This window comes from Furipterus horrens, unplaced genomic scaffold (genome assembly GCF_987537825.1).
Source record: "Furipterus horrens unplaced genomic scaffold, mFurHor1.1.pri manual_scaffold_2, whole genome shotgun sequence".
In the NCBI taxonomy this organism is placed as follows: domain Eukaryota; kingdom Metazoa; phylum Chordata; class Mammalia; order Chiroptera; family Furipteridae; genus Furipterus; species Furipterus horrens.
In genome coordinates this window covers 119,723,859-119,740,242 of record NW_028327172.1, presented here as the reverse complement: position 1 = coordinate 119,740,242, position 16,384 = coordinate 119,723,859, and the positions used below count along the sequence as shown (strand labels likewise).

The 16,384-nt window shown below is 37.4% G+C and overlaps 1 protein-coding gene and 1 pseudogene across 1 annotated transcript in view; both read left to right on the top strand.

Annotated features, from left to right (window-relative positions):
• Window positions 1–16,384, top strand: part of SLC9B2 (solute carrier family 9 member B2) — a 49,522-nt gene that overhangs the window by 25,823 nt on the left and 7,315 nt on the right. The window contains exons 7-9 of the mRNA XM_090266363.1: window positions 703–878; window positions 5,271–5,377; window positions 7,160–7,309. Of these exons, the coding sequence (XP_090122489.1) occupies window positions 703–878; window positions 5,271–5,377; window positions 7,160–7,309 (433 nt within the window). The remainder of the gene's footprint in view (window positions 1–702; window positions 879–5,270; window positions 5,378–7,159; window positions 7,310–16,384) is intronic.
• On the top strand, window positions 10,778–12,956 carry LOC150019378 (large ribosomal subunit protein uL15m pseudogene; annotated as a pseudogene).

Genomic DNA, 16,384 nt, shown 5'->3' with positions numbered 1-16,384 from the left:
AATGCTTCTGCTGTTACTACTGCTGCTATTCTTTGTATCACTGTCACTGTCAGTATGGCCTTCCTCTGCTAACCTGTTGTCTTATTTTACACACCAAGCCCTAATAGAAGATTCCTGATAGAGGAATCACTGGTTCCCAATCCAAAAATCCATGGCCGTGTTTTTTAAAACTTATGCCATGAATTTTTTTTTTTAAGTCAGATTCCTGGGGCCTTCCCTCATTAGGTCTCCTAGATCCGCAGTCCCCAACCTTTTTGGCACTGGAGACGAGTTTTATGGAAGACAACCTTTCCACAGACAGGGGGCAAGGCACGAGTGGCGGAGCTCAGGAGGTAATGAGGCGAAACTTAGCTCACTCGCCCACCGCTCACCTCCTGCCATGCAGCCCAGTTCCTAACAGGCCATGGACCAGTACCGATCCACAGCCCAAGGGACCCCTGTTTTAGACCACCCATAAATATATACATATATATTTAAGCAACCAAAGTGCTTTCAGTGCAGGTTGTTCATGGCCACAGTGTAAAAAAAGAAAAAAAAAAGTGTTCCATAGAATTTGTATGTGTGTACGTGTTTCTGGTTTGATGCATCACTGCCATTTGAAAGACTATCTAAAGTGTATCCTCTAAAGTAGAGGTTAATGTAATTTCAGTGATGATGATGAGTAAGATAGTATCATAAATATTTAAAGTGCTATATGCTTAGTTTTGTTGTAGGTGCTGTCTCTCCAGCTGTTGTGGTCCCTTCCATGCTCCTTTTGCAGGGAGGAGGCTATGGTGTCGAAAAAGGTATCCCAACCCTACTCATGGCCGCTGGCAGCTTCGATGACATTCTGGCCATCACTGGCTTCAACACGTGCTTGGGCATGGCCTTTGCCACAGGTAAACTGGTCAGTGCACAGTGTGCCATTCTCTTGAGCTCTAGAGACAGATTATGGTGAAATAAGTGTGCCATATTTGCTTGATGATTGATTAAGGCAAATTAAAATAGAGAAAGCAACTCAAGAGTTAGTTCCCTTCCTAAGTGGGAACAAGTAGCTTCCTACCTTTACTCCCTTCATCATCTAGACACAGACTGCTCAAGTACTATGGGAAGTGAAAGAAGCGGGGATGCAAAGTAGCAAAGTTCAAAGAAGAACAGCTTCCGCATGGAGCCATCTAGGAAAGTTTAATCTGGAGACTTCACACAAGGATTAAGTAGGTTTTTCAAGGAGGAAAAATGACAGAGAAGAGTCTGAGTGGAAGGAACAATTTCTGTTCTCTCATTTTTAACATGTTATCGGTAATAGCAACAATGAATTTAATGAGTATCTTATTAATACTTAATAATTGTCTGATATGGATGTATTTTGTTTTAAGCAGTAATAAAGGAGGAACACACCCTAGGAAGTATGTATTCTACAGTTCTCTGTAGTTATCCTAAACATTTATGGTTATATATGATTTATACTGATTACCTAGAATCTTACCTCTTCCTATCACCTTAATTGCCTTATATCTAGTCCCTACCATGTCTTACTAGTAAATTAATCTTATCAAAACATGGCTTTCATAATCTTACTTTCTTGTTCAAGAACCAATGAGGATTCCCTATTACCTATTAAATCAAATTTATGCTGTTGTCTCTATTTTCACTCTACTGTCCCTATCCAAACTTGTTATTGCTGCTTTCCTGGTCTACACCTTTAAAACAATGGTTCTCAGCCTCAGATGCACACTAGTGTCGAGGTAAGAAATACCCAAACCTTCAGAGAATTTTTATGCTTTTATATGAGCCAAACTGACAACAATGTCTGGGAAGCAAAATTGAACGAATTGAGAAAATGCTCTGGAGAATAGCAATTTTACAGCTTACTTATGCATTGGAATCAAAGGAGGAACTGTAACGTGGGGAGGTTACATGAATTCATTGGTGATAAATTAGGAATGCAGGAGAAAGCAGAGGCAAAATCTCTGAGTTTGGATAAAGAGTAAAATAGAGAGACACATGCTTCTTTTACATTGGTGGATACAGGATAGTTAACATTTAACACACACAGAGATGGTGTGCAGAGAACAAGGTAACAGTGAAGGGTTTGTGATCTGGTGGGAGGTTGTGCTCTGAGGAATCTGGAGAAGGAGATTACTCTGGAATTTCAAAGGTATGTTATCTAGATGCAAAAAGACAACAGACATGTTCATCAAGGTAAAGACTGACTGACCTCCGTCAAGGAAGCTACAGGCTGAGGATGAGAGTACCCACAGTGATCCACTTTTAGTTAGGATTTTTTTTTCATTAAATTTCTTTTTCCTTTTCTTAAATTGATTTTTTATTGTTTTTCTATTACAGTTGTTCCATTTTCCCCCTTTGCTTTCCCCTGCTCCACCCACCTCCCCCATCTCCCACAGTCCATCCCCATTCAGTTGTCCATGTCCATGGGTCATTCACACTCCTTCCTTGACTAGACCCTTCCCCTTCTTTCCCCCTTTAATCCCTTCTCCTTTCCCTTTGGTCACTGTCAGTCTGTTCCCTGTTTACATGTCCCTGGCTCTATTTTGCTCGTTTGTTTGTTTTGTTCGTTAGTTTCCTATACTAGGTGAGATCTTTATTATTCAGACCATCCTTTGTGGTTACTTTCAGTCTCCGAGTTTGCAAAGCCCACCGGGCAGGCCTCCCATGAGTTTTTCAGGTTTAGTATATGGCCCCTTTTCTGTCGACACTAGAATTGCCTGGGGTGGGGGGTTAAAAAATACATATATATGGGCCCCAGCTTAGACGAATTAAACCCAAACCTTCAGGAATTGAAAGCAAGGCTATAGAGTGTTAAAAAAAATAACCAAGGAAATTTGAAGATCTAATTGGCTTTATTAAGTGGTTCATGAATTGGGCAGCATCCCCTTAGCAAGTAGAAGGGCACTTTAAGGGTGGTAAAAAATGGGAGATTGTTATGGCAAGAAGGGTAAGGCAAGGCAGCCATTAACAAAAGAAAAGAAAGAATTATTTTTAGACCAAACTGTCTTTTTTATTTTGAGGGGGAGGGAAGACAAGGAGTTATATTATGCAGATTGCCTCTTCTTTATAAAGGTGGGGGGGGGGTGGCAGAGAGGCTCACATGACAGGGTACCTCCTTGATGTTGACCAGGAAATTCAAGACTGGTTGAATAAGATTATATTTCTAAGAGACGTTGAAACTGCACTTAAATCAGGGATTAAGTCTAGGTTTGTTATCATGGGCTTTAGCACAAGTGGCACCATTGTGGTCCTATGGTTTTCTCTTTAACAAGGGCAACAGAGTTTGCATTAAAATCATGTGGGATGGGGAAGAGCAGGGGCAGGGAGGGCAGTGAGCAGAGTTTGCTTGGATATTCATAATCGGGGGGTGGGAGCAAAGGCTATGGATAGCTTTAAAAATGTCCTTGTTGACAAGATTACATTCCCTCTGTCTGTTCCCCTATGTGTGGTCCTTAGACCTTTTTTATGGGAACTATCTGGAGCCTCTTTAAAAAGTGAATTCCAAGCCCTGCCAGACTTACTGAATCAGAATTTCGGAGATGGAGCCCAAGAAGTCTTAAACAAACAAACAAACAAAAAAGCCTTATTATACAAGAGAGTGAAAGTAATCAGTACTTTCTACACATTTATAGTAAACTATTCACTGTAATAGGTCAAGATATATGTTATTATCACATACTTTTGACAGTCATACTTTGTCTAACAGAGTGTTGTTTGAACTAAATAAAATTACTACAAAGGTATTATATTTTTAAATAAGAGAGATGATTGAAACTGTAGGGGAAGAAAAACTGGTTTACCTCTACCCATTTTAGGTTCCTTGGCTGGGGCCCTGTAAATTAGATTGACCAAAGACAGATTAACAGTTTATTAGCATGTGTGTTGTGCTACATTCAAATGGGAGTACTCAGTGATGAGTAACTGAAAGGAGTGGTTAGAATTTGAGTTTATGTGGTGTCTTAGCAAAGAACAATAATTTTGTAGAGAATTGCCAGACAAAGGATAAGGACTTTGAGCTTTTAGGTCAGCAAATTATGGAGAGACAAATATATAAGAAAACTAATGATAGACAAGGGCTGGTCTTAGCAAAAATTGTTATGTAGATTCCTCTGGTACCATCTCTGAGCCTGTGAGGGTCCCTGGTTGCTTCAGTGGTTAACTTCTGGTCTTCCTGGTAGAGAGAGAAAAGGGACACCTTTACAGATTTGTAGCCAGGTTTTAAACAAACAGAGGGAGTGCGGGGAACTTTCTGTGTGTCTGTTTCTTCTCAATTCTCAAGCTCAAAATAATCCTTATGCCAAAGAAGCATATTTTGGGGTGGCATAGTCTGTACCCTTCACCACAATAACAAGAAACCACAATAATTTGTTAGTACATTTATTCTTAGAATAGTATGAAAAAAAGGCTTTATGTGTTGAGTAATTTTAATATAATTTCCTGCACAATGTGCTAACAAAGATTTTTTTTCATTAAAGTGTTCTAAATCTTTTATGCTGGGGTAGAAAATACAGGTTCTTGTTACCTCTCTATATTATTATATTTCAAAGAAGCTAGACCTCTAAGAGCAATTTCAAAAATTTTTTTAATTTTTTAAAAATTACAGTTGACATTCAATGTTACTTTATATTAGTTTCAGGTGTAGTGATTAGTCAATGATAAATATACAAAATGATCTTCCTATTAATTCAAGTACCCACCTGGCTCCATACATAGTTATACAATATGGACTATAGTCCCTATGCTATACGTTACATACCTGTGATTGTTCAAAAAAATTTTTTTTTCAGATTTACTTTTAGAATAAACAGTTGAGGGACTTACCCCTACACTCATTGTAGTAAGAAAAGAATCTTGATTTTAATTGCTAGATTCTTAAATTACTATATACATATCATAGCTACTGAAAATCAATGTATATTATACATTTGTTATTAAAAATGGCAATTTAAAAGGTAGATCTGTCTACATACCCAGCCTATCATATAACAGAACAAATTTTACCTTTCATGTTTTCTTGGGTTCTTTAGTAAATTTTTATGGAAGTAGACATACCAAAAAAAGTACACAAGTCATAACTTACATTTATTTTGAAATTTATCTCCCTTCTTATAACATAGGTATATTAGGCATTTTAAGTCATATATTTAAGAATGTAGAGATCAGGAAATATCTATAAACCCTTCCTTCGATGTAATTTGATGCTTTATGCTAATGTTTAAAGTCAAGTCTGTTTATGGATTTCAAGTTCTGTCTAAAATGTTTCTGTTTTATACATTTATAAGGCTCCACAGTTTTTAATGTCTTCAGAGGAGTTTTGGAGGTGGTAATTGGTGTGGCAGCTGGATCTCTTCTTGGATTTTTCATTCAGTACTTTCCAAGCAGTGACCAGGTAAAAGAAATAATCTGTGGGAAAGCCATGCTCTGAACTGTCACTGAAAAAACATTCTAGAGCACTTCCTTCAAAGCCAACATGAGGGACGTAACTTAGAAAATGGCCCCCCATTTTCAAGCTGCATATCTAACAGTGCTGTCTATGCGGTTTATGAAGAGTACTAAATGTATGAGATTTTAATGCTGTCCTAAAAGTTTTTCTCTAGTTTGTATTCTGTACATTTCAAAGTTCACTGTAAAACAGATAACATCAATTCTAAAATGGTAGCATATGTACGTTTTTAATTTTTTTAATTAATTTATTTTTACTTTATTATTTCTACTTATTTTTATTTATCATTCATAATACTCAACTAAATAAAGATATAAAATAGCTGTTTGAGCCTTTTTTGTATCAAAAACATTAGATTTTAATACTATCGAATAGATAGACATTAACATTTTATTACAATATAGTCCAATATAGTCCAATATTTCTAACCAAGGAGATTAAAGTTCTTTACTGTTCACAATGCTTTCTTAACATAAAAATCTTTTTTCCATAAGAACTGGCATTTTGAAGATTTCAGAGCATTTTGAATGGGATTAGAAACTTAAGTAGAACTTGAAGAAAATTAGTATTTCCATTATCAGTATGATTTGAATTTCCATTGTGTTCCATAAAACTCAAAGTAAAAATGTCTTATAAAAGACAATTGTAAAAAATATTATAAAAGCTTTCTGAATGCATAAAAGAAAATGACAGGATCTTTCTAATTACACAACAAAAAAAGAGAAAAATGTGTATAAAGTGATATGGTAAGTTCAATATAGTGCCACTGTTCAACATGGCAGCCACTAGCTACATGTGGCTATAGCAGGTATAGAGCATTTCCATAGACAGTGTAGATATAGAAATTTCCATCACCACTGGCCATTCTACTGGGAAGCACTGATCCAGTAGAACCCACACAGTAACCCATGATGAGAGAACTATTTTACTGATAAGGAAATCAAAACTTAGGGAGAAGTGACTTGAACAATGTCACATAGCTAGAATGCAGTGAACCTGGAAGTGAACTCAGTTATTTTACCTTCAGATCCTGCTTGCCTTCAAGTCAAGCATTCTTAAAGGCATGCCTGCCTTCTAAAGTTATCAAGAAATTTTAAAGGCTGAACTGGAAGAAATAAAGGGAAAGAGGTACACATTTCTTAAGACATTAAAAATCGACAACAAATAAATAAATAAAAATAAAACTCAACAACAAAAAAACTATTCAGTCTATAGCCTCTTAATGCTTCTTGGTATTTAAAGATTTAGAAAGAAAAACCCAAAGCACATAACATTAAAGAGTAAACAGAGCCTAATAATAACAGGTATCATGTCTTTATCCTTTACAAAAAGCCCAGGATGTAACAGCTTTCAGGAAGGAGGAAATAAAGTTTGAAGAGGCTTAGGAATGGAAAAACACATTTGCCAATGATGTAAAAGAGCTAGAATTTTAACCCTGGCCTGTCTGGCTTCAAAGCCCTTGCGCTTTTTTCTACTATTCCATTCAACCCTGTAAAATTCTGCATTGATAACTGCAGAGAAAGCAGACTCTTATTCCTGAAAGAGGAAACCATATTTGTACATGTCCTATCTCTTCTTTTGCTAAGGAAAGTAAATGTTGTGTCATGCATTTATGTGTACAGACACAGACATTTCTATTTTCAACTAAGTCTTGAAGATGGGAACATCAGCAATTAAAAATCCATTATATGAAATAATTGAGCTAATTAAACTTTCTTTCTCCTCAAGGGCAAACTTGCATGGAAGAGAGCCTTCCTTGTTTTGGGGCTCTCTGTGCTAGCGGTGTTCAGCAGTGCGTACTTTGGTTTCCCTGGTTCAGGAGGACTGTGCACATTGGTCATGGCTTTTCTAGCAGGCCTGGGATGGACCAGCGAAAAAGTGAGTTTCATTTTAAGTCCTTCTCATAACTACTTTTCTGATTAGATTGATTTTTCTTCCAGGTGCTTTCTTGACATCGGATTAATAAAATTTTTATCATGAAAGCTATTTCTATGTGTAAACAAATCTATGCCCAAATTCACACACATACACATTCTTTTTTCCACTTATCTACCAATCTATAACTTGATGTCTTTACTTAAAATATATCATAGTCATATTTCCCTGATGCCTTCCTTATTCTTTGTAAGGACTGCAGAGTATTGCATTTTATGGCTATAGTATACTGCATTATATCAGACTCCTTCCTACTCACACACATTTATACTGTTTCCTGTTTTCTGCTAAATAAAAGGTGCTTCAATGAAATATCCTTATATATGCCGTATTTCATAAACCCTAGGGCACTATCAAGTCTAAGAAGAAAGAAAAAGAATGTTGCCAATTAAACTATGACATGGCATCCTAATTATAGGACTGTTTAAATGTAATAAAATGTGTATCTTAAAATCAACAAAGTATAGCATATCTTTGAGTTTATCTACAGGATGAATTTCTAGAAATAGGATTGCTCTGTGAAAGAGGATTCACATTGATACTTTTTTAACTTTATTTTTCAATTACAGTTTACCTTCAATATTATTTTGCATTACTTTCAGATGTACAGCATAGTGGTTAGACTATCCTATAAATACTTTACAAAGTGTTCCCCCCAGTATTTCCAGTACCCACCTGGCAACATACATAGTTATTACAATATCATTGACTATCATTTTGAGAGTATCAGTCTACCTTTTAAAAGGCTGTACCATAATGATAGGTAAGAGGTGGTATGTGGGACTTCTGGCCAAGATGGAGGCTTAGACTGACATGCTCTGTCTCTCTCCACAACTAAGAAGGACTACAACTACTGCAGAACCAGAAATAACCAGAAGTTCCAGAAAACAAAACTACATGGAAGTCTAATGTATAAAGTTATAAACCAGTGGTGCTCGTCCAGGTGGGTAGGAGGGGCAAAACTGGGGTGGAGAGGTCAGGTTGTGCTGTCCATGGCAGCAGCAGGGACAGCGGCGGGACTGTGAGAAACGCCAGGGAAGGCAGACCCCCATTGCCTCGGACTGTGAGACCCAGAGGGTGTAGGGATGGAAGAAGAGGCTCCCGGTCTCTCAGTGGAGAGTAACAGCAGGAATCCATCTTGGACCCCCGCCCCCCCACACAAAGTGCCACAGTATGCTGAAAAGGGTCGCCAGGTTGTGATGAGTGCTCAGGGCGCTGCACCAGATAGCGTAGGAGGTGTGACAGCCATGCCCAAGAAGGAAAGATAAACAAAAACGGTCAGAATGACAGGAATAATGATTGAGATACCAATCATGCAGCTAATCAAAAAACAAATATGGGAATTAACCGATGAACAAATAGAGAAACTTTCTGAGGCTCAGTTCAGAGCTATAGTCATAAGGCAGCTTACAGAATTAACAAAGGATATTGAACACGACAGGGAAGGAATGAAGGCTAGCCCTGCTGAAATGAATGAAAGCACATACTAGTCAAGTGCTGAGGAAACAAAAATCAGAGATCAAATCAACAAATCGGGACATAGAGAAGGAACAGTCAACCAGTGCAGAAAGAGGAAACAAATAGGAATATGAAGAGAGACTCAGAAACCTCTGGGACAGCTATAAGCGAACAAACATTAGAATTATAGGTTTGCCAGAAGGTGAAGAAGAAGAACTAGAAATTGAGAAGTTATATGAAAAAATAGTGAAGCAGAACTTCCCTAACTTGGGGGAGGAAATAGACTTACAGGTCCAGGAAGCACAGAGAGTTCCAGATAAACTGGACCCAGGGAGAATCACCTCAAGACACATTATAATCAAAATGTCAAAAATTAAGGATAAAGAGAGAATCTTAAAAGCAGCAAGAGAGAAGAAAAGAATTATGTACAAAGGAGTCCCAATTAGACTATCAGCTGATTCCTCAGAGGAGACCCTGCAGGCAAGAAGGGACTGGCAAGAAATATTCAAAGTAATGAAAAGCAAAAACCTACAGCCATGATTACTCTATCCAGCGAAGCTGTCATTCAAAATAGAAGGACAGAGAAAGTGCTTCCAGGACAAAGTAAAGCTGAAGGAGTTCATCAGATCCAAACCACTATTATATGAAATGTTGAAGGGACTTGTTTAGAAGAAGGAGGATTAAACTATGAACATTAAAATGAAAACTGCATCACAACAACCAACAACAGAAGCTAGGGAATCGAAACAAAGGCAAACTAAGTAGGCAATGAGAGTGGAAAAAGAATTATAGGTATGGGGAACATACTGGGGGGAGGTCAGCAGGAGGGGGAAGGGGGGAAAGGGAGGGAGATGGTACAGGAATTAAGAAGCATAGTAGGAGGGAATGGAGTAGACAGGAAGAGGTTGAGGAGAACTATATGCACAACCAATGGACATGGACTAAAAAGGGGGGACAACTGGAAGGAGGGGGGTCACTGGGTGGAGAGGAGCAGAGGGAAAAGAAATTGGGACAACTGTAACAGCATAATCAATAAAACATATTTTTTTAAAAAAACAGAAAAGTGGTATCTGATTTGTTTCTTTGATTAGCAGTAAAACTGAATACTTTTTCATATATTTAGTTACTTTATTTTTTTCATTTTCTTTGATATCTCTTTTGTCCATTTTCTTCTAAAGTTTAATTCATTGATTATTGATCTATAAGATACATACAGACACATATACACACATATATATGATATTAGCACTTCGTGCCTTTTTATAGTGTTCATTTTTTACACACAAATATCTTATATTTTTATGTGGTGAGATCTAGCAGACTCTTACGGCTTTTCCTCGATACATTTTTTTTCTGAAAAATATCTTTAACATCTTACATATGTTATCTCGTTTATTTTTTGCAAACCTTGATAAATATATATTTGACCCACTATCCAGATGAGGACATGAAGGCTTAGAGATATTAGACAGATTGCGCAAGGTCACAAAGCTAGCAAGTGGCAGAGCCAGGATGAGAACACACCTTTTGATTACAGAGGGTTCCTGATCATAGTGGTTCAACTTAATAATTTTTCAACTTTACAATGATGCTGAAGCAATATACATTCAGTAGAAATTTTACTTGGATTTTTGAATTTTGATCTTTTCATGGTTTCATGATACCAGATACTTATGATGCTGGGCAGTGGCAGAGAGCCTCCGCTCCCAATCAGCCACAGGATCATGAGAGTAAAACAATCAATACTCCATAATGTACTGTTGACAGCATTTTTTGGATATTGTGTGTTATGTTTTTATATCCTACTACATATATGAAATGCCCATCTGTGTCTCCTGCTTCTGGTGAGGAGAGGAAGACAATCACTCCTGAAAAGAAATTAAAGTTAATTGCTTAACTGTAGGCTAACATACATGTCCTGAGCACATTTAAGACAGGGTAGGCTAAGCTATGATGTTCGGTAGGTTAGGTGTAGTAAATGAATCTTTCACTTTGATGGGTTATCAGGACATAATCCCGTTCATAAATTGAGAAGCATCTGTTTATCAAAATGGTTCCCTAAGAAAAGTAAAGAAAATGAATCTTCATTGAATCAATTATGTGGCAGGCACTGTGCATATCTTTTGTATTTTAGTACTCAAGAAAGTTCCGACTTCTGGAGACACCCGTCCAATGAGTCCAGATTTTGGACTTCTTTTCTCCCTTAGTCTGTAGTATAGCATAGTTAAGAGCCCTGACTGCTTGGGCTAATCTCAGCTCTACAATTTTTGTGGCTGTATTTTCACATACAAGTTATCTAACTTCTCAGTCCTCAGTTTCTGTATCTCTAAAGTGTGTGAGGGAGGAGGAGTACATAATAGCAACAACTTCTAGAGTGAAGGATTAAGTGAAATCAATAATCTACATAGAGCAAAGTGCTTGCTCATAGAATGCACTCAGTAAATAATAACCCATATTATTTTTATAACTACTTCCAGAGCAGTACAACATAGTAAAAAGAGCATGAAATTTAAAATATAGAGGTTGGGATTCCAATCCCCATTCTACTAACTCTCTAGGTGTAAATCCCAAAAAAGTCACTTACCTTCTCTAATACTCAGTTTTCTCAACTATAAAATGAAGTAAATAATAATATCTAAGGAATTGTTGTGATTATTATGTGGGAAAATGGAAATGAAACACAACTCAACAGTACTATAGGAATATTATTGTGTTATATTTTGAAAAGCTAAAATATTTTATAAAATTTTGTTTATACCTGTAGTTTTATGACATTATTTCATACCTTTATGCTTGATTTTCCATATAATCATTAATCTTGCCATTTGTTGTATTCAAATGCACTCACCTTTTTAAAGGCTCTTTCATGTATTTTTTTCCAACTATTTTCCAATCCAGTGCTGCTTCTGATGACCTAAGTAGTCATGGGATTTTCTTTTCCTGATATAATTTGGATCTTCTGAACCTTGAAATGTTCTAAGAAGAAAAGAATCAGCTTAAGAAGATATGGGGCAAGGGCACCCGTGTAGTTTCCCGGCCGTGCAGGCCATGGCCGGTACCGTGGGAAAGGTGGGGCCAGAGCTCTGGACTTGCTCCGGGCCCTACCCCGTGTGAGTCTGGCCAACTTAAAGCCGAATCCAGGTTCGAGGAAACTGGAGAGACGACGAAGAGGTCGGAGAAGAGGTAGAAAATGTGGCAGAGGCCACAAAGGAGAACGGCAGAGGGGAACCTGGCCCCGACTGGGCTTCGAGGGGGGCCAGACACCATTTTACATCCTAATTCCCAAATACGGGTTTATTTGAAGGACACAGCTTCAGACGCCAGTATCAGCCTTTGAGTCTCAACAGACTGCAGTACCTTATTGATTTGGGTCGAGTTGATCCCACTCAACCAATTGACTTAACCCAGCTTGTCAACGGAAGAGGTGTGACCATTCAGCCACTTAAAAGGCATTATGGTGTCCAGTTAGTAGAAGAGGGGGCTGACACCTTTAGGGCAAAAGTTAATATTGAAGTACAGTTGGCTTCAGAACTAGCCATTGCTGCAATTGAAAAAAATGGTGGTGTTGTTACTACAGCCTTCTATGATCCAAGAAGTTTAGAAATTCTATGCAAACCTGTTCCATTCTTCCTGCGAGGACAACCCATTCCAAAAAGAATGCTTCCACCTGAAGCCCTGGTCCCATATTACACTGATGCAAAGAATCGTGGTTACTTGGCGGATCCTGCTAAATTTCCCGAAGCAAGACTTGAACTTGCCAAGAAGTATGGTTACATTTTACCGGATATCATTAAAGATGAACTCTTTAAAATGCTTAGTACTCGAAAGGATCCAAGGCAGATTTTCTTTGGTCTTGCCCCTGGGTGGGTGGTGAATATGGCAGATAAGAAAATCCTAAAACCTACAGATGAGAATCTTCTCAAGTATTATAGCTCTTGAATTCTCTCCCAAGAAAGCAGAATTGTAAGAGTACGGGATAAGGGAATGAAACACGTATTTCTCATTGCGTTTTCTTAATTTGTAATTCTCCAGATGCCTTTTAAAAAATGTTTTTGGTGTAATCATATCTTTTTTCTTTATCTAAAATAAAAATAAAAATGCAGTAAGCAAGGACTGCATAGAGGAACTTAAACTGCGTGGGTTCTATCAAAGATACAAACTCCCTGGTGGTCTGCCAAAGGAAGGTTGTAATACTTGGAGAATATTTCTAGTTGATTTTTTTAATGATCTTTTCATCCAGGTTTTATTGATGCAAATCAGAATGAACATGTAAGTGGGATGCGATTGATTTGCAGGCCTGCTTGGCTCAAGGTTAGAACAGCTGTTAGTGAACTGGTGCCCTCTCTTAATCAGTAGCCTCAAGGAAGCGCTGCTACCCCAGTGTTAAGACGGTAAGCTTCCAACTCAAGGAGGTTAAGATGTAGAATGTGAGTTTAAAGTTAAGACTGGTGAATGGCTTCTAAGTAGTACGGTACTTGCCAGCAAATTGGAACAGAAATTCCAAGTGAATTTTCTCAACGTTGATGCATAGACAATTCATGAACAAGTCACTTTTCTTGAAGAAAATGTTCTAATTCTTATTAATAATACATTTACTTATTTCATAGACATTGGAGACCTTTGTCTTTCAGTCATTTTAAATGATTTTGAAAATCGTTCAGTGAGTATATAAACCATAAAAACTATTGGTAATGTGAAAATTAAACACAGGTTAATATGAAAGATTCAGCAGTCAGTTGGCTAATTTAGGTTTTCAAATATATATCTACCACAGTATAAATAAAATGATTTCCAGCTATGTATTTTCTGAAAATAAAAATTTGAAAACCTAAAAAAAAAAAGAAGATATGTAACTCATGAAGAGATATTTAGCTCCACACATTGCTCTATGCTCATCTTCTTTTATACTTAGCATATTTAGCTGGTCTGTTTTCTTTACAAACAAATTCACTTTAGTTTTGAAGTTATGAAAAAGCCACAAGAAAAAACATTGACAGAACTAGTCGTTGTCATTAAATGATAAAGTATATTGTATGTTATGTAATACAAACCTCTAGTTTTACAAATAGGAAAAATTAGGTGCTGAGTGGCAAGTGGCTTACAGTTACCAGGGAGCAGGATTTGAACCTCAGTCATTACCTGATACCTTATGATGAGAAAACACAACTTTTTGCATGGTATAGGAATACTACTATATAAATTAACTAACCAATTCCCTCACATTTGTTCTGTCTTTCAACATTTATAAGCCAAGAGAAAATAGAATATTTACCTTAATAAAATATTAGATAATGAAACAAACAAAATAGAAAAACTATATAATCTCCCAAGTGCAGATCCTCAAAGATGTGTAACTGTAAGTATAAGAATGTCATCCAAAAATATAGATTCTTATTAGTTGATTGAAAAAATCTGTTAAATCTAAATTCTTTAACACTGTAAAGGGTAATGATAAATTGCCTCCCAGGAAAAGCATCATCAGTTTGCTCTCCTGACAAGTAGAAAGTTTCCTTAAAAATATTACAAGTACTTTACAGTACTAAAACTTTTTAATGTATTTTCCAATGTGATTGCCCCCTCCAAAAAAGATGGTATATCATTTTAATTTCTGTTTCCCTGATTACTGAGTTTTCACATCTTTTTTTGGCACCTGGGGGGCGGGGCACTTGTGTTTCTTCTTGTTTCTCCTGTGAGATACCTGTGCATATACACTGTCCATTTTTCTATTAGGTCTATGTCTTTTTCTTGTTGACTGGATATTGCTCCTTATTCTATTATACTTAACACAGATATTTCTCCTGGTTTATAACCCTTTTTTGCCACAAACATTTTAGTTATACTATAGTCAATTGTGTCTGTATTTTCCTAGGGTCTTGCATTATGTGTTACACAGTTAGTACTTAGGGTCTTATCAGGAAAGTGAAATCACACAGTAACTAAAATATGGAAAGTTTATTATTAACTAGATATTATCTTATAAGATGTAAAGAGACCCCTAAAGAATACAAGAATAGCACTATAAACCACTAGGGCTCAGACAGAACATACCCTTCCATTACCCTACTCCACCTACTCCTGCCCCCAGAGCTGAGAATCCAGACCTTATTAAGAACTATGGTTCACTGGATGGCAGAGAAGTCACTCCGCTACCCTGACTGCAGAATTTGTTGCAAGTCTACTCTCCAAGTCTCGGGTACATGGGAAGGCATATTGCCCAAGGGAGTTTGCTAGGAAACCACCCCAGGAGTAGGCTGGGGGAAGCTAAGGGCCACAGGGTAGAATTCTGGCACTGGAGAAGCCATCTAGGCTGCAGGAGGCTGGTACTGTAAGACCCTGTTGGAGGAGCCACCGAAACTAGAAAAAGGAGCATCTTCCTCTGATAATAGCTCTTCTGCGCCCTCTACTGACAAGATTTAATATGGTGCTAACCAGCGAAGGAGAAATCTAAAGGGCCGGGCTCCATTTTCTGCAGAGCAATGGTGAAAGAAGCCAAGGGGCAATAAATGAATAACTGGACCAGCACTTTACTATACCTGAATTTTATTTTTGTGCATAATTTGAAATTATGTTAAACAGTATATTTTTTAGAGATTTCATTTATTTTTAAAGAGAGGAGAAGGGAGAGAAAGAGAGGGAGAGAAACATCAATGTGTGGTTGTCTCTCACTCGCCCCCAACTGGGAACCTGGCCAGCAACCCAGGCATGTGCCCTGACTGAGAATCAAATCTTTGGTTCGCAGGCCAATGTTCCATCCACTGAGCCACACCAGCCAGGGCTTAAACAGTATTTTTATAAAGATAAAATGAAATTAGAAACAACTTAAAGGCCCATCAATAAATAAATGATTGAATAAACTATGGTACTTCCATACCATAGACTCCTATGCAGCAATAATGAGGTACATATCTGGATATATGTACTAATATTATAAGATCACTAAATCATACTGTCAAATTAAAACGAACATAACATTTTAAACTATGAAATAAAACTAAGTATTACAATATGTACATACACACAAATATGTATTCAGAAGTAGAAGTTCCCCTCTGTTGCCCCCGGAATACAACAAGGATGCCAGTCTGTTAAACCAAGCACGCCATTTTCCGGGGACAGCCAACTGACCTGGAGTCTGCATGATCCTTCCCCATGTGAGAAGGCCACCCTCCCCTCCACACCCCCACTCTTATTAGGGATTTCTGGACCCAAGGGTAGGTAGGACAACGACCATGTTCAGCTTGAAGCAGCTAGAGGAGCTCAAGACCTTCACCCATTGTCCTTTATAAGATTATAAAAGGTCTTAAGTCTGAGAGGGAGGAATTGTTATTTTTGTTAAAATAATTATTTATTTATTTATTTATTTTAAAAAAGAGAAGAAGGATATATGAAAGGGTGAAGTGGGAGAGCTTGTATGTACGACCGATGGGCATGGACTTGGGGGGGGGATTGCTGGGGGAGGGGCGTGCTGGGTGGAGGAGAGCAAAGGGGAAAAAATTGAAACTATTGTAACAATATAATCAATAAAATATATTTAAAAAAAAGAAATAGAAGTTCTAAGAT